General features: G+C 38.5%; 1 protein-coding gene across 3 annotated transcripts in view; it reads right to left on the bottom strand.

Moving 5' to 3' along the window:
- DDX10 (DEAD-box helicase 10) overlaps nt 1–21767 on the bottom strand; it is a 292747-nt gene that overhangs the window by 17024 nt on the left and 253956 nt on the right. For 2 of the 3 annotated variants that reach the window (XM_002708478.6, XM_089333667.1), the window contains exon 17: nt 7616–7752. In XM_002708478.6, the coding sequence (XP_002708524.4) occupies nt 7616–7752 (137 nt within the window). Of the gene's footprint in view, nt 1–1619; nt 1645–7615; nt 7753–21767 lie in introns of those variants that run through there. The other variant, XM_089333648.1, reaches the window with a different exon arrangement.

The following is a 21767-nucleotide window of genomic DNA, read 5'->3' as shown; positions in this document are numbered from 1 at the left end:
ATATTTGTTGCTGGGCAAAACTTCTAAGGAGATGCCATAGGGGCCAGTGCTGTGGCGCAGGTCAATCCTCCGCCTGTGGCACCAGCACCCCATATGGGCTCTGGTTCTAGTCCTAGACGCTCATCTTCCGATCCAGCTCTCTGCTATGGCCTGGGAAAGCAGTAGAAAATGGCCCAGGAGCTTCGGCCCCTGCACTCGCATGGGAGACCTGGAAAAAGCTCCAGCTCAGCGCAGCTCCAGCCATCGCAGCCATCTGGGGAGTGAATCAGTGGATGAAGATCTTTCTCTCTGTCTTTCCCTCTCACTGACTGTAACTCTACCTCTCAAATAACTAAATTAAAAAAAAAGAGAGAGAGAGAGATGTCACAGAACTCAACAATAGTAGGAAACCACTGAGATTAAGGTAGTCTTCCCACTTAATATGAGATGATATAACAGGTAATCATATTAGATATTGAACAGTCTGCTCTGGACAAGTATCAACAAAGTTACAATGTCTGAATTATGAAAAGACTTAGTAAAAATTACAGATATAATCGGCATTAAGCTGCCTAGAATAATCTACCAAGTGTCACACCATACAATTCTTTACAAAGAAATCAGTCTTAAAGACTAGTCTTTGAAGATTAATTTAATACAGTAAGAGTTTAATGACTACCTTTTTCTCTTTTACTTGAAAAAGTTTAATATTATAAATACTAAACTTGACTGAATAATGAATATCTGGAACATTCAGGTTTTTTTCATTGCCTTCAATAATTTGCAAATTTTCACATTAATAGCAATTCACATGAAGATGGCAAAACCAAATATGATGATTGCTACCATATATACAAACATTAATTTTGTATTTAATGCTCAAAGCCAAATCTCTCAGAATGTGACATAGCTAAAAGAAATAATTTTATTTAAAGATGACTTTAATTGGATTATGGTTAAAAAATTCCTGTCTCACCTCAAAGGCCACATACTCTTTAGAAGGATAAATTACCCTTTCCTGAGCTCAGTAAGATTTAATATACTTCATTTTGGCTTAGATGTCACTCGGTTCACTTCCTGGTCTACCAGGCCAGGTAAAGTGCTCTCCACGTTGGTTCTCTAACCATGCCTTCCCTACTGCCTTCTCTACTCACAAATCACAGCAACAATCCCTCACTCTGTAATTGCACGCTCAGCCATCTGTAACCTCCACTGAACAAAGAGCTCTGTGAAGGCAGCATGAGTGTTTGCTTTGTTTAACATTGTACCATCCTCTGTAACTGTACTCACCATGCTTGGGATGTGAAAAGCTCTGAAACACTCTTAGTTGAAAGAATGGATAGAAGAAATAGGACAATAAGCCAGAGACAGATTAAGTGGGTATTTTTAATTCTTAGATAAATACAATGCGATTTAGTTAGTACAGGAGGCTTGTGTTCCAGAGCTCCTGGCACCACACACAGAAGCTTTCAAAAACATCTTTATTGTGACACAACATAACAACATTATATGGGCTGTTTGAAATGAAAAATCATTTATGAACCCAAAGGTAATTACAATATTTGAGATCTTTTTTCCCCTGAAAAGCACAAAACTTACTGGATACAATAACAGTTGATTTTGTAGTTTCCTGTAGAGTAATGAACTGTATAATGTCAAAGTTCACTGAAAAAAAAAAAAGACAGGTTTCACACCAAATTACTCTACTTCCGGTTGAGGGGAAGAGGACAGGTGTCTGGCCCAGCATTTGAGCCATTTACACACCTTACTGGGTACATGGGATCGATTCCTGACTCTGGCTCCTGATTCCAGTTTTCTGCCATTGAAGACCCTGAGAGGCAGCAGTGATGGCTCAAAGTAGCTGGCTCCTCCCAACCACGTGGGAGCACTGGGTTGAGCTCCCGGCTCTCAGACTCAGTTCTTTGCCTAATGCAGGCATTTGAGGAGTGAACCAGCTGATGGAGAACATTCTCCGTCTCTCTCTTTTACTTTCAAAAATTTTAAAGTTTATGTCGCTATTTTATCAGCAATAAAATATCTAGTATCATCTATGCCACATGTGTTAATTCCACAGCCCCAAAGGAGAAACAGAATGTGAAGGCTGGAGTAAAACACAGCTGGGATTCATTTTAAGACACATGAAGGGGAGGAAAGAAACCAAAGAACATCACAGAAAGCCCTCCCTTCTACACTTACTGTCAACAATAACAGCACACCAAAGCTTAGAGCCTCAGGCAACTGATCTCGACTTTTCCTGTACTATGGGTAGGTTAACCACCTTCCCATCTCTCAGCTCTATTTCTGAGGATAAATGAAGATCGATGGCAGCATTTCTCAAGCTCCTTAAAAGAAACTAAAGATAACACAATTTTCATTGTCACTGGGATATAATAAGCAAGAATTCTCATTTTGTATGCTAACTTAAAGGATCTGAATCTTCAGAAAAGTATTTGACACAATGGTTAAGACATCACTTGGGACATATGCACCTCATATCGAAATGCCTGCATTCAAGTCCTGGCTCAGCTCCCAACTCCAGGTTCCAGCTAACACTCATCCTGGCAGGCAGCAGGTGACAACTTAAGTGCTTGGGTCCATGCCACACATACAGGAGACATAGATTAAGTTCTATGCTCCCAGATTCAGCCTGGCCAGGGGCCCTGCTGGTGCAGGTGTTTGGGGAATGACTGACCCAATGGGAGATCTCTCTTCATCTGTCTCTCTATGCCTTCTAAATAAAAAATTTAAACAACAGAATGATATGCAGCTGAATCCTGCATATCACCATCTCTTCGGAATTTCAGTGCTAAAGATAACATCTGTGATCCTTCTACACAGGGTGGAGGGGGGGTTACTCTCTCAAAGCTGTGCAGTGAGCTGAGAAGTAGGACAGAAATACAAACTTTTTAAAGCCCTGTCAGACCTCCCTGAGGAAGAACTGTTGACCCCAGATTCAGTCATTCTCTACTGGGTCTGGCTTTCTGTTGTCTGCTTCCCACTGACAAAATGTCTTTCCATGTGGAGAGAAAAGTGTTGCTCATGCTGAATATTTATAAGTGTCAGCAAAGCGAAGGAAGAAGAATCACCCAGAGGAAACTTTCATATAAACTAACTAGTGAGTTTGGAATGAATAGCTATTTTCTAATTGGCATATCTACTTCCCTAAAAGTGAACTCACCTCTGAAAAGACTAAGTTCATATCCAAAGAAAAACTTACAGGCAGAGTGAGGATAACCAAGAGGCTCTAGTATGAGCTGTTGCTGCAATTACCGAGCAGGTGCTAGAAACAGTGCAGCAAATAAAGCCAGGAAACAGGAGGACCCTCTAAAACTGACACCCTGGAATCCTACCATATAGCCAATGTTGATGAAAGATGATGCAGCCAAAATGGAACAGGAAAAACTATCCTGGTGCTGTTATTATAAATAACAGTACCAGCATCAATTACTATTGTCAAATTCTACTACATACAATCTGCTTCTCTGAAACAATTTTGGTTTTAGCTTACATAGATCTTGATTCATTGCCATTGAAGCAATTTTAAGAAAGTAAGGAAATGGGAGAAAACAGAAATCAGAACATAAATAGATATTATACATGTGGACTGGTACTTGTAACTTACTCTAAATCATGTCTTCTAGGCCAAGAATAGGGAATAGGTTTTATCTTCCGTACCAGTTCTAAATGACTGATAAAAGCTCTGTTGAGAGGACTACCTGGGCTTGGGAAAAGCATATACACAAAGCCCATCCTAGATGAGGGAAAGAGGAAATTAAGCACCAGTAGTATGTATCTGCCATCTGCAATCTAGTCCAGTGGTGCTTAGCCATGGGCAATTTTGTTCCCTAATGGCTATCTGGCAATGTCTGATGACATTTTGAATTGTTCCAACTGGGTAAGGGGGGCATTTGCTACTAGTAGATGCCAGAGATAATGCTAAATAACCAACGGTAACTCCTATCCCCAACAAGTAACTATCAGAATATGTCAGGATATCAACAACATGGAGGGTGGGAAACCCTGGTCTAGTTAAATCTGTACTATGGTTAGTCCATGGATTCACATCTTCAATCAAACATTAAATTTGTCTTCAATAGTTTTCCTGAGCTACCTCCCTTAATGCCAGAGTGTTTCTGTGACCTGACTAGGGTAGGAGAGCTAGGGAATGAGTTTAATTTATGCAAATTACAGAGATCTGTCCCTAGCTTTTATTGTTTCTTCATCTGTAAGAGGGCAAAAGACTAGATAATCTGTATTCATAGACCAAAAAAATAAATAAGTAAACAAATTCCTCCAGGAAGCCTTAAATACACTGAAGGAATAAAACACTTACATTAGCAATAAATCTCTTATTGACAGTCTCTTCAACGAAAGACTTTTTCTTCAGCTTAACACAAGTTGACCAATTTCATTCCCCACTAATGCAAAGTTAATAGTTATGCTGAAATTAAAATCATTTCAATTTTCACAGAATGTTCAAATATGCTCCACATAAACCCATGTCTGTGAGTTACAATGCTTTGGCATTCTCAAGGTACTCTTTACCTACTTGTGCATCACTATTACACTATTTCATCTTAATTCCTTGCATCTTTCCAACCACTGTTATGTTCGTTATCTTTTGCATTATTCAAGCTATCAGCCTCTTATAATTATCTTTCATTTTTTTCATCCTGCAAACCCTGTTCATCAATTAGTTCATCAATTCAAATATTTCAGGGCTATCTCTGTGCCCATGACATTAATACTGAGGGTGAAAATAAGAGGATAGAGTTGTTCATGGGAAAAACAAGCAAAATATAAACATCTTGCAGAGACAAAATTTCTACCTACATAATATTTACAGGCTTAGAGCACAAAACACATGAAGCTATTAGAGAACAAGTTACACTAACTAGGTGATATCAGGGAAATGTCACTGTGACAGTAAGAAATGACAGAATAAAACGAAATGTCTGCGGCATGCAGATGAAGGATGACTCAGAAACTATCATAAAAAATGTTAGAAAAAATCCATATAAACAGATGCAGAAAGAGTGCTGACATCTTGCCAATGGCTTTCAAAGGTTGGTTCCGTCTTTTAAAGATATGTTAGACAGATAAGCAAAATACAGCTGCAGAACATACTTTAAGAACCAACTTGCAGCCGGCGCCGCGGCTCACTAGGCTAATCCTCTGCCTTGTGGCACCGGCACACCGGTTCTAGTCCCGGTCGGGGCGCTGGATTCTGTCCTGGTTGCCCTCTTCCAGGCCAGCTCTCTGCAGTGGCCAGGGAGTGCAGTGGAGGATGGCCCAAGTCCTTGGGCCCTGCACCCCATGGGAGACCAGGAGGAAGCACCTGGCTCCTGCCTTTGGATTAGCGCAGCGCGCCGGTCACGGCGGCCATTGGAGGGTGAACCAACGGCAAAAAGGAAAACCTTTCTCTCTGTCTCTCTCTCTCACTGTCCACTCTGCCTGTCAAAAAAAAAAAAAAAAAAAACCTACTTGTATTTCTCCAGAGACTCAAATTACAAAGAAAAATTTGGAGTTAATGATTGAAAGTTACACATTAACTCATGCATGCCAAAATACAGTTTCCATAAACAACCCTAATAGAAGGACATTTATATAACAGTGTTTTCAAACTTGACCATACTGATAGTTCATCTAGGTCTCAGACATATGCAGTGAACTTGCTGAGGCACACAGTATGCATATTTACTATCAGAGGTCAATTTTAAAACAACAGAAATGGGGCTGGCGCTGTGGGGCAGTGGGTTAACGCCCTAGCCTGAAGTACTAGCATCCCATATGGGCGCCAGTTCAAGACCCAGCTGCTCCACTTCCAATCCAACTCTCTGCGATGGCCTGGGAACGCAGTGAAAGATGGCCCAAGTCTTTGGGTCCCTGCACCCATGTGGGAGACCCAGAAGAAGTTCCTGGCTCCTGGCTTCGGATCGGCGCAGCTCCAGCCATTGTGGCCAATTGGGGAGTTAACCATCGGATGGAAGACCTCTTTCTCTCTTCTCTGCCTCTCCTATCTCTGTGTAACTCTAACCTGTGTAACCTGTGTAACCTGTGTAACCTAAACTAACCCTTTGTCACAAACATCCACAAATTTTTCTAGGACTCAATTAAATTATTTTCACCTGTAATACCTCTTGTGGTAGTGAAGCTAATGAGACGGTACTTCAAAGAATTTACAGAAGATAGAATTAAAAAGTTTACTTTGGTGCCAAAAATTTTAAAAGTCCATGGCATGAGGGATATTTTAAAAGTGTACAGAAATGTGCACTACAGAAAAAAATATGGAGGCTAGCACTATGGCATAGTAGGTAAAGTTGCCACCTGAAGTGCCAGCATTCCATATGGGCATGGTTCAAGTCCCAGCTGCTCCACTTCCAGCTCTCTGCTATGGCTGGGGAAAGCAAAAGACGGCCCAAGTGGTTGGGCCCCTGTACCCATGTGGGAGACCCAGAAGCAGCTCCTGGCTTCGGATCAGTGCAGCTCTGGCCGTTGCAGCCAACTAAGGAGTGAACCAGAGGATGGAAAACCTCTCTCTCTCTCTGCCTCTCCTCTCTCTGTGTAACTCTTTCAAATAAATAAATCTTTAAAAAAGAAAAAAATATGGATATATTTCAAAATTTTTTGCACCAAAGTAAACATTTTTAATTCATTTTCCACTAACATTTTGAAGTACCATTGTATGTCCACTATCTAGACTAAAGTCTACAAATTCTATGAAGCTAATATGTTCACCACCTAGATAGCAAATGCCTCAAGTTTCTGATATTATCCGGGAAAACACAATTTTGGGTAAGTGAGTCCTCTTTACAATACAGTTCTATGTTTAAATGAGCACATGAAGGGTCACTCTGAATGTCGCCCTACAGCATTTTCACCCAAGAGGATATTCTTCCTGAGATTTTTTCATAATGCTATTCTTGTTTAAGAGTTTCAATTTCCAAACTCCCTGAGCTACCACGTTCGTGGCTACATCAAGTTTTATCTTCCCTTCAATCATAGTAACTTGCCATTAATACCTCCATCATGCTTAAATATTTGACTTGCTGGTTTAGAACAACCATGAAGTTTAACATTCTCAACTATTAAATCAATAGAATCTTACATAATCTAATATTTGATACTCTGAAAACAAACACCAAACAAGTCATACTATTATTCATTACATGTCATTTGTTTTTGGTACAATGGCAAATAAACAGAAGATAGCAAATGAATATATTTTAAACTGAAAGAATTTATCAAAGGCTGTTTATACAGAAGTTTCCCATTATTTTATGTTAGTTAATTGTAAATAAAGAATATGAAAGCATAACAGTGAATCAAATAAGATCCTGCCTCTGTTTTCACATGAAGCAGGTAAGCTTGAAGGACTCAGACAAGGAAAAAGCAAAGCAAACAATTCATGTATCACACTTACAAATCACTAATAGATACTAAAGCAATCACAAAAAAGCTTGTAAAATAACTGGAAAAGGGTGAGATATTTGTAAGGATCTACAAGCAAGATGAGTAGAAAACAGCAGAATTTTTCCAGGTTATTAACTGAGCTAAAAAGTCTCATAGTAATATCTCTAATGACATCTTTTGGAAGCAAACCAATGTGAGTATGTACTTAACACCAAAAACATACCTAATTTTATCCTCCGTATCGTCACTATCTGATTCTTCAGAGCTTCTGTACTTATCTGGATCTGGAAGTGTACTCGGATCAAATCCATCATCATCATCATCACTCCAATCCAGAAAGGCTTCCTCTTCATCTTTGGCCTAAGAAAATATAAGGGAAACTGTGGCTGAAGAAGTCAACTGATGAACAATCAGGTTTTATTTCTAGACCCTTAGACATCTCTCCAACTGAAATTCTCAAATTCAAACGCTTCCTCTGGTGAAGGATTCTATATAAGTTTCAGAATCACAACTACTTGCAAAGAGAAAAAAAAATTCATATCATTCCAAAATTAAATATGATTCAAAACTAAATCACCATTAAGTTTCTTAAACCTAAAAATGAGAAAAATGGTCAGTTTTATTACGTCTATATAACTCACCTTAATAATCAAATGTATATGTATACACACACATATATATACATATACACACACAAAGTTTTAGTCCTCCTGAACTACCAAAAATATTATGTGAAGATATACAAGATCAGAAGAAAGAATTTGATAACATGTGTCTGATTTTACAATAGTCTGTGTTTTAAAAAAATTACAACTACACAAGCTTATTTACAGTTGAGGAGTCTTCTAAATTCAAAGCAAATACATAGCTACAAACAACATGGGGGACAAAGCATGAACACCACAAATGAGAAAAGCAGTAATGCATGGACAAAGGTGGGATCTATCCAGCATCATACAAGCAGGTGAGTTTTATTGTTGTTGTTTGGTGATTAATTTATTTTTCTCCAAGAACAGAGTATGAATTGCACTACACATTCATGCTATGAACATTACTTAACAACAATTTATTTCTTCCACACCAGTTTTGCTACTTAGCATCTAAAAAAACAAGCACTGCCGCAATTATTTAACAGAAAATTATTCAACCATAAAAAAGAATGAAATCCTGTCATTTGCAGCAAAATGGATGTAACTAGAAGACATCGTGTTAAGTGAGATATACCAGACACAGAAAGACAAATATCATATGTTCTCCCTCATATGTGGAAGCTTTAAAAAAAAGACTCTACTGAAACAATGAATGGTGATGACTACATCTGCAGACTTAATGGTGATAACTACAGGCTGGGAGGAGTAGGGAATGATAGAAGGAGTTTGGATAATGGGTACCAAAGCAGAGTTAAATCAAAGGAATATGTTCCCAGTATTACACACATAGTGGAAGACAACAGTTCACAATAACCTAGTAGATATTTATAAACTGAAAGAAGCTCCAAGTCTCCAATCATAACGTCAAGTCAAAGAAAGGGAAATGCTGATTGCCATGTTTTGGTCAGTATACACTGTATTCGGGTACTGAAATGTCACAGCATAGCCCATAAATATCTACAATTATTTTTAATAAAATTATTAATTAGAAAAGGAAAATTTTAAGTACAACTAAAATAAAAATTCCTGGCTAAGTGTTTCTCAGTTGCCAACTTTATAATTCTTCTCACCAAGGGACACAAACTTCAACAATTCTTTGATCTCAAATGATTAATGCTCTTCCCCAGAAACTGAGTAACAACTCAGAATAGCATAGCAATCAATTACGCAGATAACCATAAAATCCTCTAACACTTTCTGAACAGCTCTCCCTTGATAACCTTGGAACACAACAAAAGGAGCAAGAAGTAAAGAAAGTAAGGATTAGTCACCACTGCAAAGGTCCCTTATTTCTTGCCTGATAAATTTCCCTGAGAAAAATGAAACCTCCCAAAACAAGTATCAGAAGGGCAAGGCCAGGGTGGGTAGGGTAGGGTGGGGTGGGAGGCAGAATTGCCATTAGAAGCAGTAAGTAGCACAACTGATATATACTTGAAAATAAACATAACAACAAAAGTCAAACATCAACATACACTTAAGAACACTAATCTCCTGGGTTATAAGATATTTTCAATATTCCAGTCTACTACTCTTAAAGAAATGTTTGTCTGAAGGCGAAGGCATAGCAGCTCAAAACAGTTTTCAAACTTTAGGGTATCAGACTTGGATTCAAAAGAGCTTTTGTTAACATGGAGGATGTCTACTAACAGTCACTGTATTACAAATTAAAACCATGGATTTAAAAATATTTACTTACTCATTTAATAAACTCACTACAAATTAACAAAAAGCATATTTTTATGAAAAATAGCTGTAATTTTCAAAATTAAAGAATATTATTTTATATTTTTCCAAGCCTTTTTAATGCCTGGCTTGAAAGAAAACAGCTAAATTTTCGAATCCACTTCTATATTCAATCTGTTTACAAGGTACTGTTCTGGTTCAAATACAAGAAAATCAGACCAATACAGATAGGTAGTTGGGAAAGTGAGGAGTCACTTTCACAGCCTTTACAAATACTTACTATTTTTGATACCATAAAAACCTTGATGATCACCTGGTTTTTTAAGGAGTAGCTACAATGTGGCTTCTCAGACTACTAATGACATTTATTTTTGTATTTTCTTATATTAAAATCCATTGACACAAGAAAACACATGATGTTACCTCAAAAAGTTATGGCAAGTAGGGTTAAGCCCCTGAGTGTGATGCCAGCATCTCAGATGGCTACCAATTCAAGTCCTGGTTGCTCCACTTCCGATCTAGTTCCCTGCTGATGCAGCCGGGAAAGCATCAGCGGATGGACTTGGGGCACCCACTTGGGAGACATGCACGAAGCTCCCAGCTAAGCTCAGCTTTGGCTGTTGCGGCCACTTGGAAAGTGAACCAATGGATGGAAGACCCCCCCCCAATAAAAATAAACCTTTTTTCTAAAAAAGAAAATAATAGCAGTGCATTGAAGTGCATCTCAACTCCTATGTTATTGGAAGCATAAGTATGAATAAAAAAAATGAGGTATAACATATATGCAATGGAATGTTAAGCTATAAAAAATGAAATCTTATTTGTAGCAATCTGCATGAGCCTATAGTCATGTTAATAGAAATAAGGCAGGCACAGAAAGACAAATACCACACGTTCTCACTCATATGTGGGAACTAATTAGGTTGACCTCACAGAAGTAGAGACTAGATTAGTGGTTTCCAGCTTCTAGGAAGATGGGGAGGAATATATAGAGGTTGGTTCTTGAGCACAAACACAGAAGGAGTAAGTTCTAGTGGTCTATAGTAAGGTAGGGTACCTATCATTAGCAGTAATTCACTGTTTATTTCAAAATAGCTAGAAGAAAGGATTTTGAATGTTTCCAACACAAAGAAACAATACTGATATGCTAATTACCTCAATCTTATCATGACACAGTGCACATATCTCAAACTATCACATTGTCCTAGCATTTGTTTTGTTTGTTTTGTTTATTTATTTTATTTTGACAGGCAGAGTTAGACAGTGATAGAGAGACAGAGAGAAAGGTCTTCCTTCTGTTGGTTCACCCCCCAAATGGCTGCTACAGCCGGCGCGCTGCACCGATCCGAAGCCAAGAGCCAGGTGCTTCCTCCTGGTTTCCCATGCGGGTGCAGGGTCCAAGCACTTGGGCCATCCTCCACTGCCCTCCCGGCCACAGCAGAGAGCTGGACTGGAAAAAGAGCAACTGGGACTAGAACCTGGCACCCATATGGGATGCCAGCGCCACAGGCGGAGTATTAACCAAGTCAGCCACGGCGCCAGCCCAAGTCCCAGCATTCGTAATCCAGTTTCCTGCTTATGCACACACTAGGAGACAACAGGTGATGGCTCAAGTACTTGGGTTCCTGCTCCCCATGTTGAAGATCTGAACTGATTTCTTGGTCCCTGGCTTGAGCCTGGCTTAGCTATTGCTATTGAGCACATTTGGGGAGTGAACTAGCAGGTTGAAGCTTTCTCTCTCTCTCTGTATGTGTCTGTTTCTTTGCCTTTCAATTAAAATAAAAACAAAAACTAAGAAGAAAAGAGAGGAGTGGAGTAGAGTGGAGAGGGGAGGGGAGGGAGGAAGGGGAGAACAGAGAGAGGAGAGGGGAGGAGAGACTAATCCAATTGCCTACCTGGCACTTTGAATAGTTCTTTCACCAGTGAATGATTTTGTAACATCATGCACTGCTAACTCAGAAAATACTGATTCACTGGATTATACAGAATCTCCTTAAGTGGATGTTTAAATATTGACACATTTCTATATTATACAATATTTTTTAAAACTGCATTTATATATTAACCTCTATGTAAAATTCATTTTAAAGCCCTTTTAAATACTGGGAAGCTGCTAGTGGTTACACATTTTATAAAATTATTTGTTGTTGTTAAAAACTCAAATGTTATCTTCTGCAGCAAATACTTTCAGTTGTTTTCCTCCAAAGGTAAGCAACAAATATTACTTTCCTCTGGCTGCTTTCAAAAAATTTTATTTATGTTAACAGTTTGACTCTAATGTGTCTAGGAAAGGTTTTCTTTGTGTTCAGCTGTTCTAGGCTCCACAGTTTTTTGGATCTAAAAATCAATGTTACTGACTACATATGGAAGAAGCTCCTGGCTCTTGGTTTTGGATCGGCACAGCTCCGGCCATTGTGGCCAACTGAGGAGTGAACCAGCGGATGGAGGACCTCTCTCTCTCTGTGCCACTCTTTCAAATAAATAGATAAATCTTTTTTTTTTTTTTTTTAAAAAGTGCATGGATATTATAATGCTTCACAGATCTCTTATGTTCTGGTTCATTTTTCTTCAATGTTTTTTTCTGTTTCTTTTCTTTTTTTTTTTTTTTGGACAGGCCAACTTCTACTACATCTTTAAGTTGGCTGTTATGTTCTCCTGACATTTCCAAACTATTTTTGAGCCCATTTAAGTATTTTTTTTCATTTGACAACTGTATTTTTCAATTCTAGAACTTTCGGATTTGTTTGCTTTCTGAAAAAAAAAACTTTTTATTGCTCTGCTAAGGTATTTATTAATATAATATTTTCCTTTAATTCTTTAAACATCTTAAGAGTACATCCTTTGAACTCTTTGCTAAATTATAACATGGGCTAAAAGCCAGTTTCTATGGACTGCTTTTTTCTTGGCTATATATCACACTGTTCTGTTTCATTGCCCAATTTTGTAGATAACTAGATATCACAAATACTATGCAAACACTATATTCAATCAAGTTTTCTGAAGATTATTGAATTTGTCTTCTCATAGGCAGTTACCTTGCCTGAATTAAACCTGAAAATCCTAATCTATTGGATGCATCTCTGTTTTGTTCTTTTAGCTTCCTACCACTGTTTTTTTAGTGGAGGTTCTTCAAGGTCTCTCCTGTGTATGTGAAATCTGGCACTTTAGTAGAGGATTTAGGCATGTAAATTTCTGGGGTGCACCAATCAACAGTGAACCAAATCAATGGTCCTGCTACATGCTTACCATTTCACAGAAAGCAGTCTTCAACTTACACATCTCCTTACATGTTGCAGATTGAATATGAGCCCTACCTATCAATATAACTCTTTCTCTTCAGGTATCTCAGGGGTGGAAGCTGGAATCACTACCTGCCTCACAGACTAGTCACCTGCCCCTCTGTAACCTCCCACCATGCTCAAAACTCAAAAAAATTCCTACCATCATACATGCCCACATTCCTCTCTTAAGACTCTGAGAATTTTTTTTTTTTTTTTAAAGTAGTTCATCCACACAAAGAGATCAGGGTCACCTCTATGAAGTGGCTGTTCCTGAAATATAGTTTCAGAATCTCTGAGGGAAAAAAATTCACCTAAAATAGGAATGGACTTTTCCTAAAATAGTTATTTGGAAGACTCATTTATAAGTAGGACAGGCAAAAATATCCAAAAAAGAAATATTACCCAGCTAGCTTTTGGTTTTGATGATGGAAAGAAACATGGATAGGAAGTGGCATTCTGGTACAAAAAAATTTACGAAGTGCTTTGACATACATTATATTACTTGATCTTTAAGCCCTACAAAATAGAACAAAAAAGACTTACTGTTCCCATTTTCAAAATTAAGCAACTATCGCTTCTCGGCCGTTTGGCTAAGATCAAGTGCAAAATTAAGCAACTATGATTCAGATCATTTAAATTCCTTAACCAAGGTCATATAAACCTGGCTGTAAGTTAGATTTTTTCCTCATAAATCACCCTAAATTGCAAATTTCACCACTAAAACTTGGGATTTGCTGTTTATGCAATATTTTTCAGTTTAAGTGTATTTTATAAGCTTCATTAAACAAAGGGGGTGCTTCTGATGTTCCATTGTTTGTATCCATCTCCTTTCTTATTAATCTTGTCTTCCTCTATTTGCTCTTGCTAGGAGTACTGCACCAGTTGCCTAGTGGATCCTTGAAAACATTCTGACCACTCAACTTCTCTGCTGTAATTACAATTTTACATTTATAAATTCCAAATGTGATGATGTCTAGTCAACTACTTACAACTTATTTTCTTTTGGGTCCTGGTACAAGTCAATCCTCTTTCCACTTCAGTGCCTTCACACATGCTACTTCTCTACTGGAATATTCTTCTGCGGCCTACAGACTGGTGTAGTGCTTTCAAACAAATATGTGGTATTTTCTACATTAATTTTCCCACACTAAATCAGTGCCCAAAATTTCATTCAGTTGTGATACTAACTACATATACTACAGATCCCACACAAGTCAAGGGCTCAGCCTTACAAAACTGCTGCCATTTCAGATACCACAGGCTGCAAATGGGGTCCCCAAGTTATCAGTACTTCTCCCTAGCAGACTACAATATCAAGAGCTCCCACAAACTCCTTTCATTTCATAACTATCTAAGACTATTTCACACAACTCAGAAAAGTGTTTTACACATGACTATCAATTTATTATAAGGGATACAACTCAGACACAGCCAAATGGAAGAGAGGTATAGGACAGGTATGGGGTGGGGCACGGGGCTTCCCTTGCCCTCTCTGGCATTTGGGTAAGCCACCTTTTCAACACAAGAGTTTGTCCACCAACTCAGAAGATCTCTGAAACTTATTGTTTAGGATTTTTATAATCCAATCTCTAGTTGCCCCCCTCACCCTGTCAAGGAAGGGCTAAAATTTTCTGCCATCAAATCCTGTGATCTGGGGCTGGTGTGGCACAGAGGGTCAAGTCGCTGCTTGCAATGTCAGCATCCTGTATCAGAGTCCTGGTTGCTCTGCTTCAATCCTTGGTAATGTATCTGGGAAGGCAGCAGATAATGGCCCAAGTGCTTGAGTCTCCGTCCTTGGTGTGGAAGACCTGTATGGAGTTTCAGGCTCTTGGCTTCAGCCTGGCCTTGTCCATCCCTGCTTGTTGAACACATTTGGGGAGTAAACTACTGGATGGAAGATTTCTCCCTCTGTGTTTCACTCTGCCTTTTAAATAGACAGAAAGTGGATAGATAGCTTTTCAAATAAATTCTGTGGTCTTTCTGGTGATCTGTCTCTATTCTGAAACTATCTAGGGAATCTATTCTGAAATACTGTATTAGCAACTAAATCCACATGTGCTGAAATGAGAGCTTGTATGAGTAACAAAAGATACTCTGTCACCCAAGAAGCTCCAAGGGCTTTCAGGGAGTTCTGTGCCAGGAATCTGGGACAAAGACCAGGTTCTACGGTACAAGGTGTGCACCTCAAATATGCACGCTAGATGCACAGTATTAAACCTAGGATGAGTTCCTCATTTGTGTACTATCTGTGTCGCCCACTAGGCAGAAAGTTCCATGAAGATAGAGGTCATACCCTGTTACTGCTCACTGCTGTAGTCACTAAAAATATGTGGACACTAACATGTATTTGATAAACTGGTATTTAGTATGCATATATCAGAATGGAATCCTATTAGTGATAACATAAATGTTATAATGCATTATAATCGCTATAATCTAGATGGTTAGTCTCTGGTAAAATATGTAAACAGTAACACGTTTGATTTTTAAATCCAAATACTATTTATTATTAAATGAGGATGTAAATACCCATTGCTATTGGCAACAGCTAAGTTCAAAACCTGACCTATTTAGATCTGATCATGCAATATTTATTGGTAATTATCAACCACTAAGTTCAAAACCTGTCCTATTTAGATCTATTTAGATCTGACCATACAATTTTTATTGGTAATTATCAACCACCTACCACCTGTCCTGTACTTTTGCAACTATAAAACGGAAATATTTTAGAGGCTGTTTTTTAAAAAATGGTTGCAAAATATGCAATAAGCATATTAACAGAAAAAATGATCAGTAAGAAAAGAAAAATGAGTGTGTAATAATGCCTTAAAGTAAAACATAACAAATTATGTTTAAAAATTCCCTCTAGGTGGCCGGGGCTGTGGCAGTGGGTAAAGCCGCCACCTGCAGTGCCAGCATCCCATTTGGGTGCTGGTTTGAGTCCTGGCAGCTCCACTTCCTATCCAGCTCTCTGTTATGGCCTGAGAAAGTAGTAGAAGATGGCCCAAGTTCTTGGGCTCCTGCACCCACATGGGAGACCTGGAAGAAGCTCCTGGCCCCTCGCTTCAGATCAGCGCATCTCTGGCTATTGTGGCCATTTGGGGAATGAACTAGTGGAAGACTTTTCTCTCTCTCTCTCTCTCTCTCCCCCCGCTTCTCTGCCTTTCAAATAAACGAATCTTTAAAAAAAAAATTCCTTCTGGAAGATCATATTAGAAAACATATTGTCAGAATCTGTATACACTAAGGGTTTCCACATATACAAAGAATATAGTTATTTCTATAGACCTTTGTACCTACATTTGATCAAATTCCTGATCTTTACATGAATTCATAAAATGCGGAGAGACCTAAACTCCCTTCAGCTTGAGTCAATCATTTCCAGAGTGCACAGTGCCTTGAGATAATAATTAATGGGGTATGCAAAATTGAGCAAGTTAGCATCCTATATTTGCAGAGTTTGAAATTTTAGTGGATTACGTAAAATTTCTTCAGAAAACAAACAAGGAAAGGGAAGCTGAACACCATCAAATCCTCAAATGAGTGGAACAGATAGTATTTTGCTGAGTATTTGATAAGAATTCAGAACCTGAAAAACTCACTCAAAAACTTTTTTCATGGATGGAAAATCCTAACTCATTCCTCATTAATTTGCTATGATGAATTTTCTATTAGGGTTTATAGTCTTGGATTAAAATAGTAAAATGGTCTCTCAATATCCATGGGGGCACTGGTTCCAGGACCCCTGTGGAGAACCAAAATTTGTGTACATCCAAATTACTTACACAAAATGACACAGTATATGTACAGACCCTACGCACATCCTCCTGTATATTCTAAATGATCTCAGAAATACCGGTAATACCTAATACAACCTGCACTGTTTAGGGAATAACAAGAAATAAAGGCTGCACATGTTTAGTATAGATGCAATTTCTTTCTAAAAAAAAATTTTTTTTTTTGACAGGCAGAGTGGACAGTGAGAGAGAGAGACAGAGAGAAAGGTCTTCCTTTGCCGTTGGTTCACCCTCCAATGGCCGCCGCGGCTGGCGCGCTGCGGCCGGCGCACCGCGCTGATCCGATGGCAGGAGCCAGGAGCCAGGTGCTTTTCCTGGTCTCCCATGGGGTGCAGGGCCCAAGCACCTGGGCCATCCTCCACTGCACTCCCTGGCCACAGCAGAGGGCTGGCCTGGAAGAGGGCAACCGGGACTAGAACCCGGTGTGCCGGCGCCGCTAGGCGGAGGATTAGCCTAGTGAGCCGCGGTGCCGGCCTTCTAAATATTTTTGATCTACAGTTGGTTGAATCCACGGATATGGAATCCACAGGTACAGAGAGCAAATTCTATTTTAAATGCCATGATGAGATATAGGGGGAAATTCATATTAGTTTGTTCATATGGTGATCATCATATGAAAGTTTCTTCAATTACTATGAAATTATTTTTATTCTTTTCACAGGTATGTTTCTAAAATCTAAACTAATCTGAACATGAATTCTTGTAACCCCAATTACTATATAAGAAAAATCCACTGAAATATTTAAAATTTCATTATGTTATCTAAAAGTGTTAAGAATTTGACCTTCACATATACTGTATCTTTTATGTAGCTACACATAGATACTTGCTGAAATAGTGAGGATCATACTCAATTCACACCTTGGTTGAAATCAGCACTAGCACTTTAAACCAAATAGGCATGTTAATGGAGAATTCCTAACATTAAGTCTGACTTAAGAAATGCCAGAACCTACAATCCTGAAAAGCAACTACAGGATGTGAACTATGTTCACTTACACTACTTGCTATTTGTCCTGATCTACACGTTATCTTCTGGCTCTTCTCTTAGGACTCTGCTAAAGTTATCTATTACAGATCTCCACTAACTGACCAGAATTTAAAAATCTTTATATAGTAGAGTCAGTGCCCTGGAAATGGCTGGCAAGAACTGACAGATCTTTTTGCACTCAATATCTTTATACAGAAACCATCTTATGACTCGTGAATATGTCACCAAACTCAGCCTCGTGTCCCAATATCTATTGATTATCTCATCCTTTTTTTCCAGACCAGTAACAGACCATAACAGATAAAGTTAAACTTTTCCTGAACCTGAATTCCTCCTGTACAGCTCTCAGTGTTTAACTCTCCCGTGGTATTTATCACAATATTTCTATGGTTTACAATGTTGTCTCCCTCACTAAGCCATAAGATCTTTTAAGGCAGACAGTGTCCAACAGTGCTTAAGAACTAGGGCTTCAGAGTTAGTCACTCTGGGTTTGACTCCCAGCTCTTCCACCGTCCATTTAGTTGGCCTTTAGCAAGATTATTTTATCATCATGACCTTCAACACATGTAAAATAGGGACAATAGCAGCCTCAGCTTCTACTACTATGTAACAATAAACTGAGATAATACAGGGAAAACATTAATCAAATTGGTATAAATAATAGGAAATCAAAATATGCTAGATAACAACACATTTCTTATTTCCATTCACCCAGAATTTAGCAAAGCACATGACAGCATCTGTTGTCTGACACCAATATAAATGGAACAGAAAGAATAAAAAACATGATTAGTTTCTTGGAGACCTGTTACCTGATTAATTTTTCTGACTAATTTGTTGCCCTGTCCAAGCTTGTTTGACAGTCTGTGAGGTTATAAATCCAAAGTCTGGAGAATCACCCTTATTACCACATGGTATTCAGAAAAGCAATCTTTAAGAATTGTATTTAATTTTTAGTTATTTAATTGTACTTGAGACTTGAAGTCTTCCCAGACTGTGCAAATTCATAGCAAATTCATGTTTACTCTTGATACTCTGAAATTCTTGAAGATTAGTTCCTATTTTGTGATAGACAATTTCCAATCTCAATAAAGAATGTAAAAATTAAAGAAAAAACTCTTTTTAGAGAAATGTGAGGTAATCACAACACATTTTGTTCTCACAAGTCAAATTTCAAAATAACTTTCTAAGAACACTTTAAGACAATCTTCAGTTTTGAAATTTAAAGTAAAAATCCAGATTGCTATAATTAACCATCTGTAATACTTAGAGATTCAGATGTACCCAAGCTATACATTAGAGACTCAGATGTACCCAAGGTATACATTCAAGGTACAAAATTACTGAAGAAATCATACAATTTTTTCCACTGGAAACATAAAAAGGTCAGTGACATTATTCACTGAACCAGTTAAAAGTGAGCATTCATGGACTAAAGGAACTTCAGGTTAGTAAACAAAAGATCAGTTGACAAGGCTTAAAATTTACTATTCCTATACTATAATGTAAAATTTCAATAGCTTTAGTCATTTAGTTTTTAATAATAATTTAAATATTTTTGAATATTTTGAGTTTATTTCCATAGAATGGTAGGACTTCAGCCCAGACTGTTGTATCTGAGGGGTAGAAAAAGAAACTATTAGGGAGTTAGATGAGATCTATCATCAGAGCAATAAAAGACTACAAGATGGGTTTTTAGGGCCGGAGCTGTGGCGTCACCTGCAGTGCCAGAATCCCACATGGGCGCCAGTTCGAGACCTGGTTGCTCCACTTCCGATCCAGTTCTCTGCTATGGCCTGGGAAAGTAGCAGAAGACAGCCCAAGTCCTTGGGCCCCTGCACCTACATGGGAAGACCGGGAGGAAGCTCCTGGCTCTTGGCATTGGATCAGTGCAACTCCAGCCATTGTGGCCAATTGAGGAGTGAACCAGTGGATGGAAGACCTACCCACCCCCTGTGTGTGTGTGAGTGTATGTGTGTGTATGTGTGTGTAACTCTGACTTTCAAATAAATAAATAAATCTTTAAAAAATAAAGATGGGTTTTTAGTCATGTGCATGGTCAGTTTTGCTACATTCTTCATGTCATGTTCCATCAATTCATTCTCACTTCTGCTGGTAGAAATCCAGTTGAATCTCTTTCATGGAGCTATTGGAAAAGGACTCTAAGCCAGTATTGAAATTGTCTTGTTTGGTGAAATACAAATAGCATTTTAAATTTGAAAGGAATTGAATGAATTCAGGTTCTGACAAATGTTTATGAATGAATGCATTAAAATATGAAAAATGCATCAACCATGTATATTCAAAAAACAGGAATTCTAAACAGTGGGTAAAACATACCTACACCTGTAAAACTTACAAAGCATGGCAGTGTATCTTCCAAGAAAATGTATCATTTTGATATCACTGAAAGTCACAGAACGAACACTTCCAACTAAAAACAATCTTTAAACATTTGCACAGAAGTCTCCATCATTTCTGTTCAGACCATTCTGCTCTCACAGCCAGTCTCCTAATGATGTAGGATTATTTGCAACTGGCTCGTTTTAAATGAAGTATACAGTTAAAAAGTCCTATCAACAAAATTTCTTTCTTCTTTTTCTCTCCCTCCCACCCCTAGTACTAGAGCACCAATTAGAAGGACAGCGCAGAACGTATAAAATAAGTACTGAAAATTAAAAAGTATTTTGATTCGGTAACAGGAAATTATTCAAAAGTTAACCACAACCCAACAAGTACAATGCCAGGTATATATAAATCCAAAAGAACTGAAATTGTCTACACAGAAACAGTTGCACATAAATGTTCACAGCAGCATTATTTTAAAAAAGCCAAAAGGCTGAGGCAACCAAAATTTTCTATAAATGATACCTGTATAACCAGAAGATAAGATATCCATACAATGGAATATTACCTGTCAGTGAAAGAAATGAAGTATGGGTATATGCTACAACATGGATGACCCTGAAATCAAGATATCAAGTGAAAGAAACCAATAACCAATGACCACCTACTGTATGAATCCATTTATATGAACTATCAAAATAGGCAGATCATAGAGACAGAAAAACAGATTAGTGATTGCCGAGATGAAGGCAGAGGATAGTAGAGCTAGTGAGTATTCAATTTCTTGTGAGGGTGACATAATACAGACTGTATAACTTTATGAATATATTAAATTCAGTGAATTTTTACTTTTTAAAGGTCAATTTTATAGTATATGGATTACATAAATTTTCAAAATAAGAAGAATGACTAATTAAAACTGAATTTAACATACAGCTGCAAAAGTGTTTATGTTACTTTTAACAACAAATATGCAAGATTACTGAGTAGATGAACAACATAAAAATTCTTCTATCATGGGGCCACCGCTGTGGCATAGCAGGTAAGGCCACCACCTGCAGTGCCGGCATCCCATATGGGCGTCATTTCGAGTTGCAGCTTCTCCACTTCTGATCCAGTTCTCTGCTATGGCCTGGGAAAGCAGAAGAAGATGGCCCAAGTCCTTGGGCCCCTGCACCAGCACGGGAGACCTGGAAGAAGCTCCTGGCTCCTGGCTTCAGATCGGTGCAGTTCTGGCCACTGTGGCAAATTGGAGAGTGAACCAGCAGACGGAAGACCTCCCTCTCCCTCTCCCTCCCTCTCTCTCTTTCTCTCTCTCTCTGCCTCTTGTTCTATCTCTGTGTAACTCTGACTTTCAAATCAATAAATAAATTTAAAAAATTTCTTCTTTCCACTGGTTCACTTCCCAAACACTTCCAACAGGCAGGTCCTGAGACAGGCCAAAGCCAGGAGTTCCATCCAAGTCTCTCATATGGGTGGTAGTGACTCAAGTACTTGGGTCATCATCTGCTGTCTTCCCAGGTGCATTAACAGGGAGGTGGATCAGAAGCAGAGTACAGAGATTTGAAGTGGCCTCTGATACAGGATGCTGGTTCCACAAACAGCAGCTTAGCCAACTGTGCTA

Source organism: Oryctolagus cuniculus, chromosome 1 (genome assembly GCF_051225735.1).
Source record: "Oryctolagus cuniculus isolate XC-2025 breed Fujian yellow rabbit chromosome 1, ASM5122573v1, whole genome shotgun sequence".
Lineage (NCBI taxonomy): Eukaryota > Metazoa > Chordata > Mammalia > Lagomorpha > Leporidae > Oryctolagus > Oryctolagus cuniculus.
The sequence above is the reverse complement of the archived record's forward strand: the minus strand, read 5'-3'. Positions and strand labels throughout refer to the sequence as shown.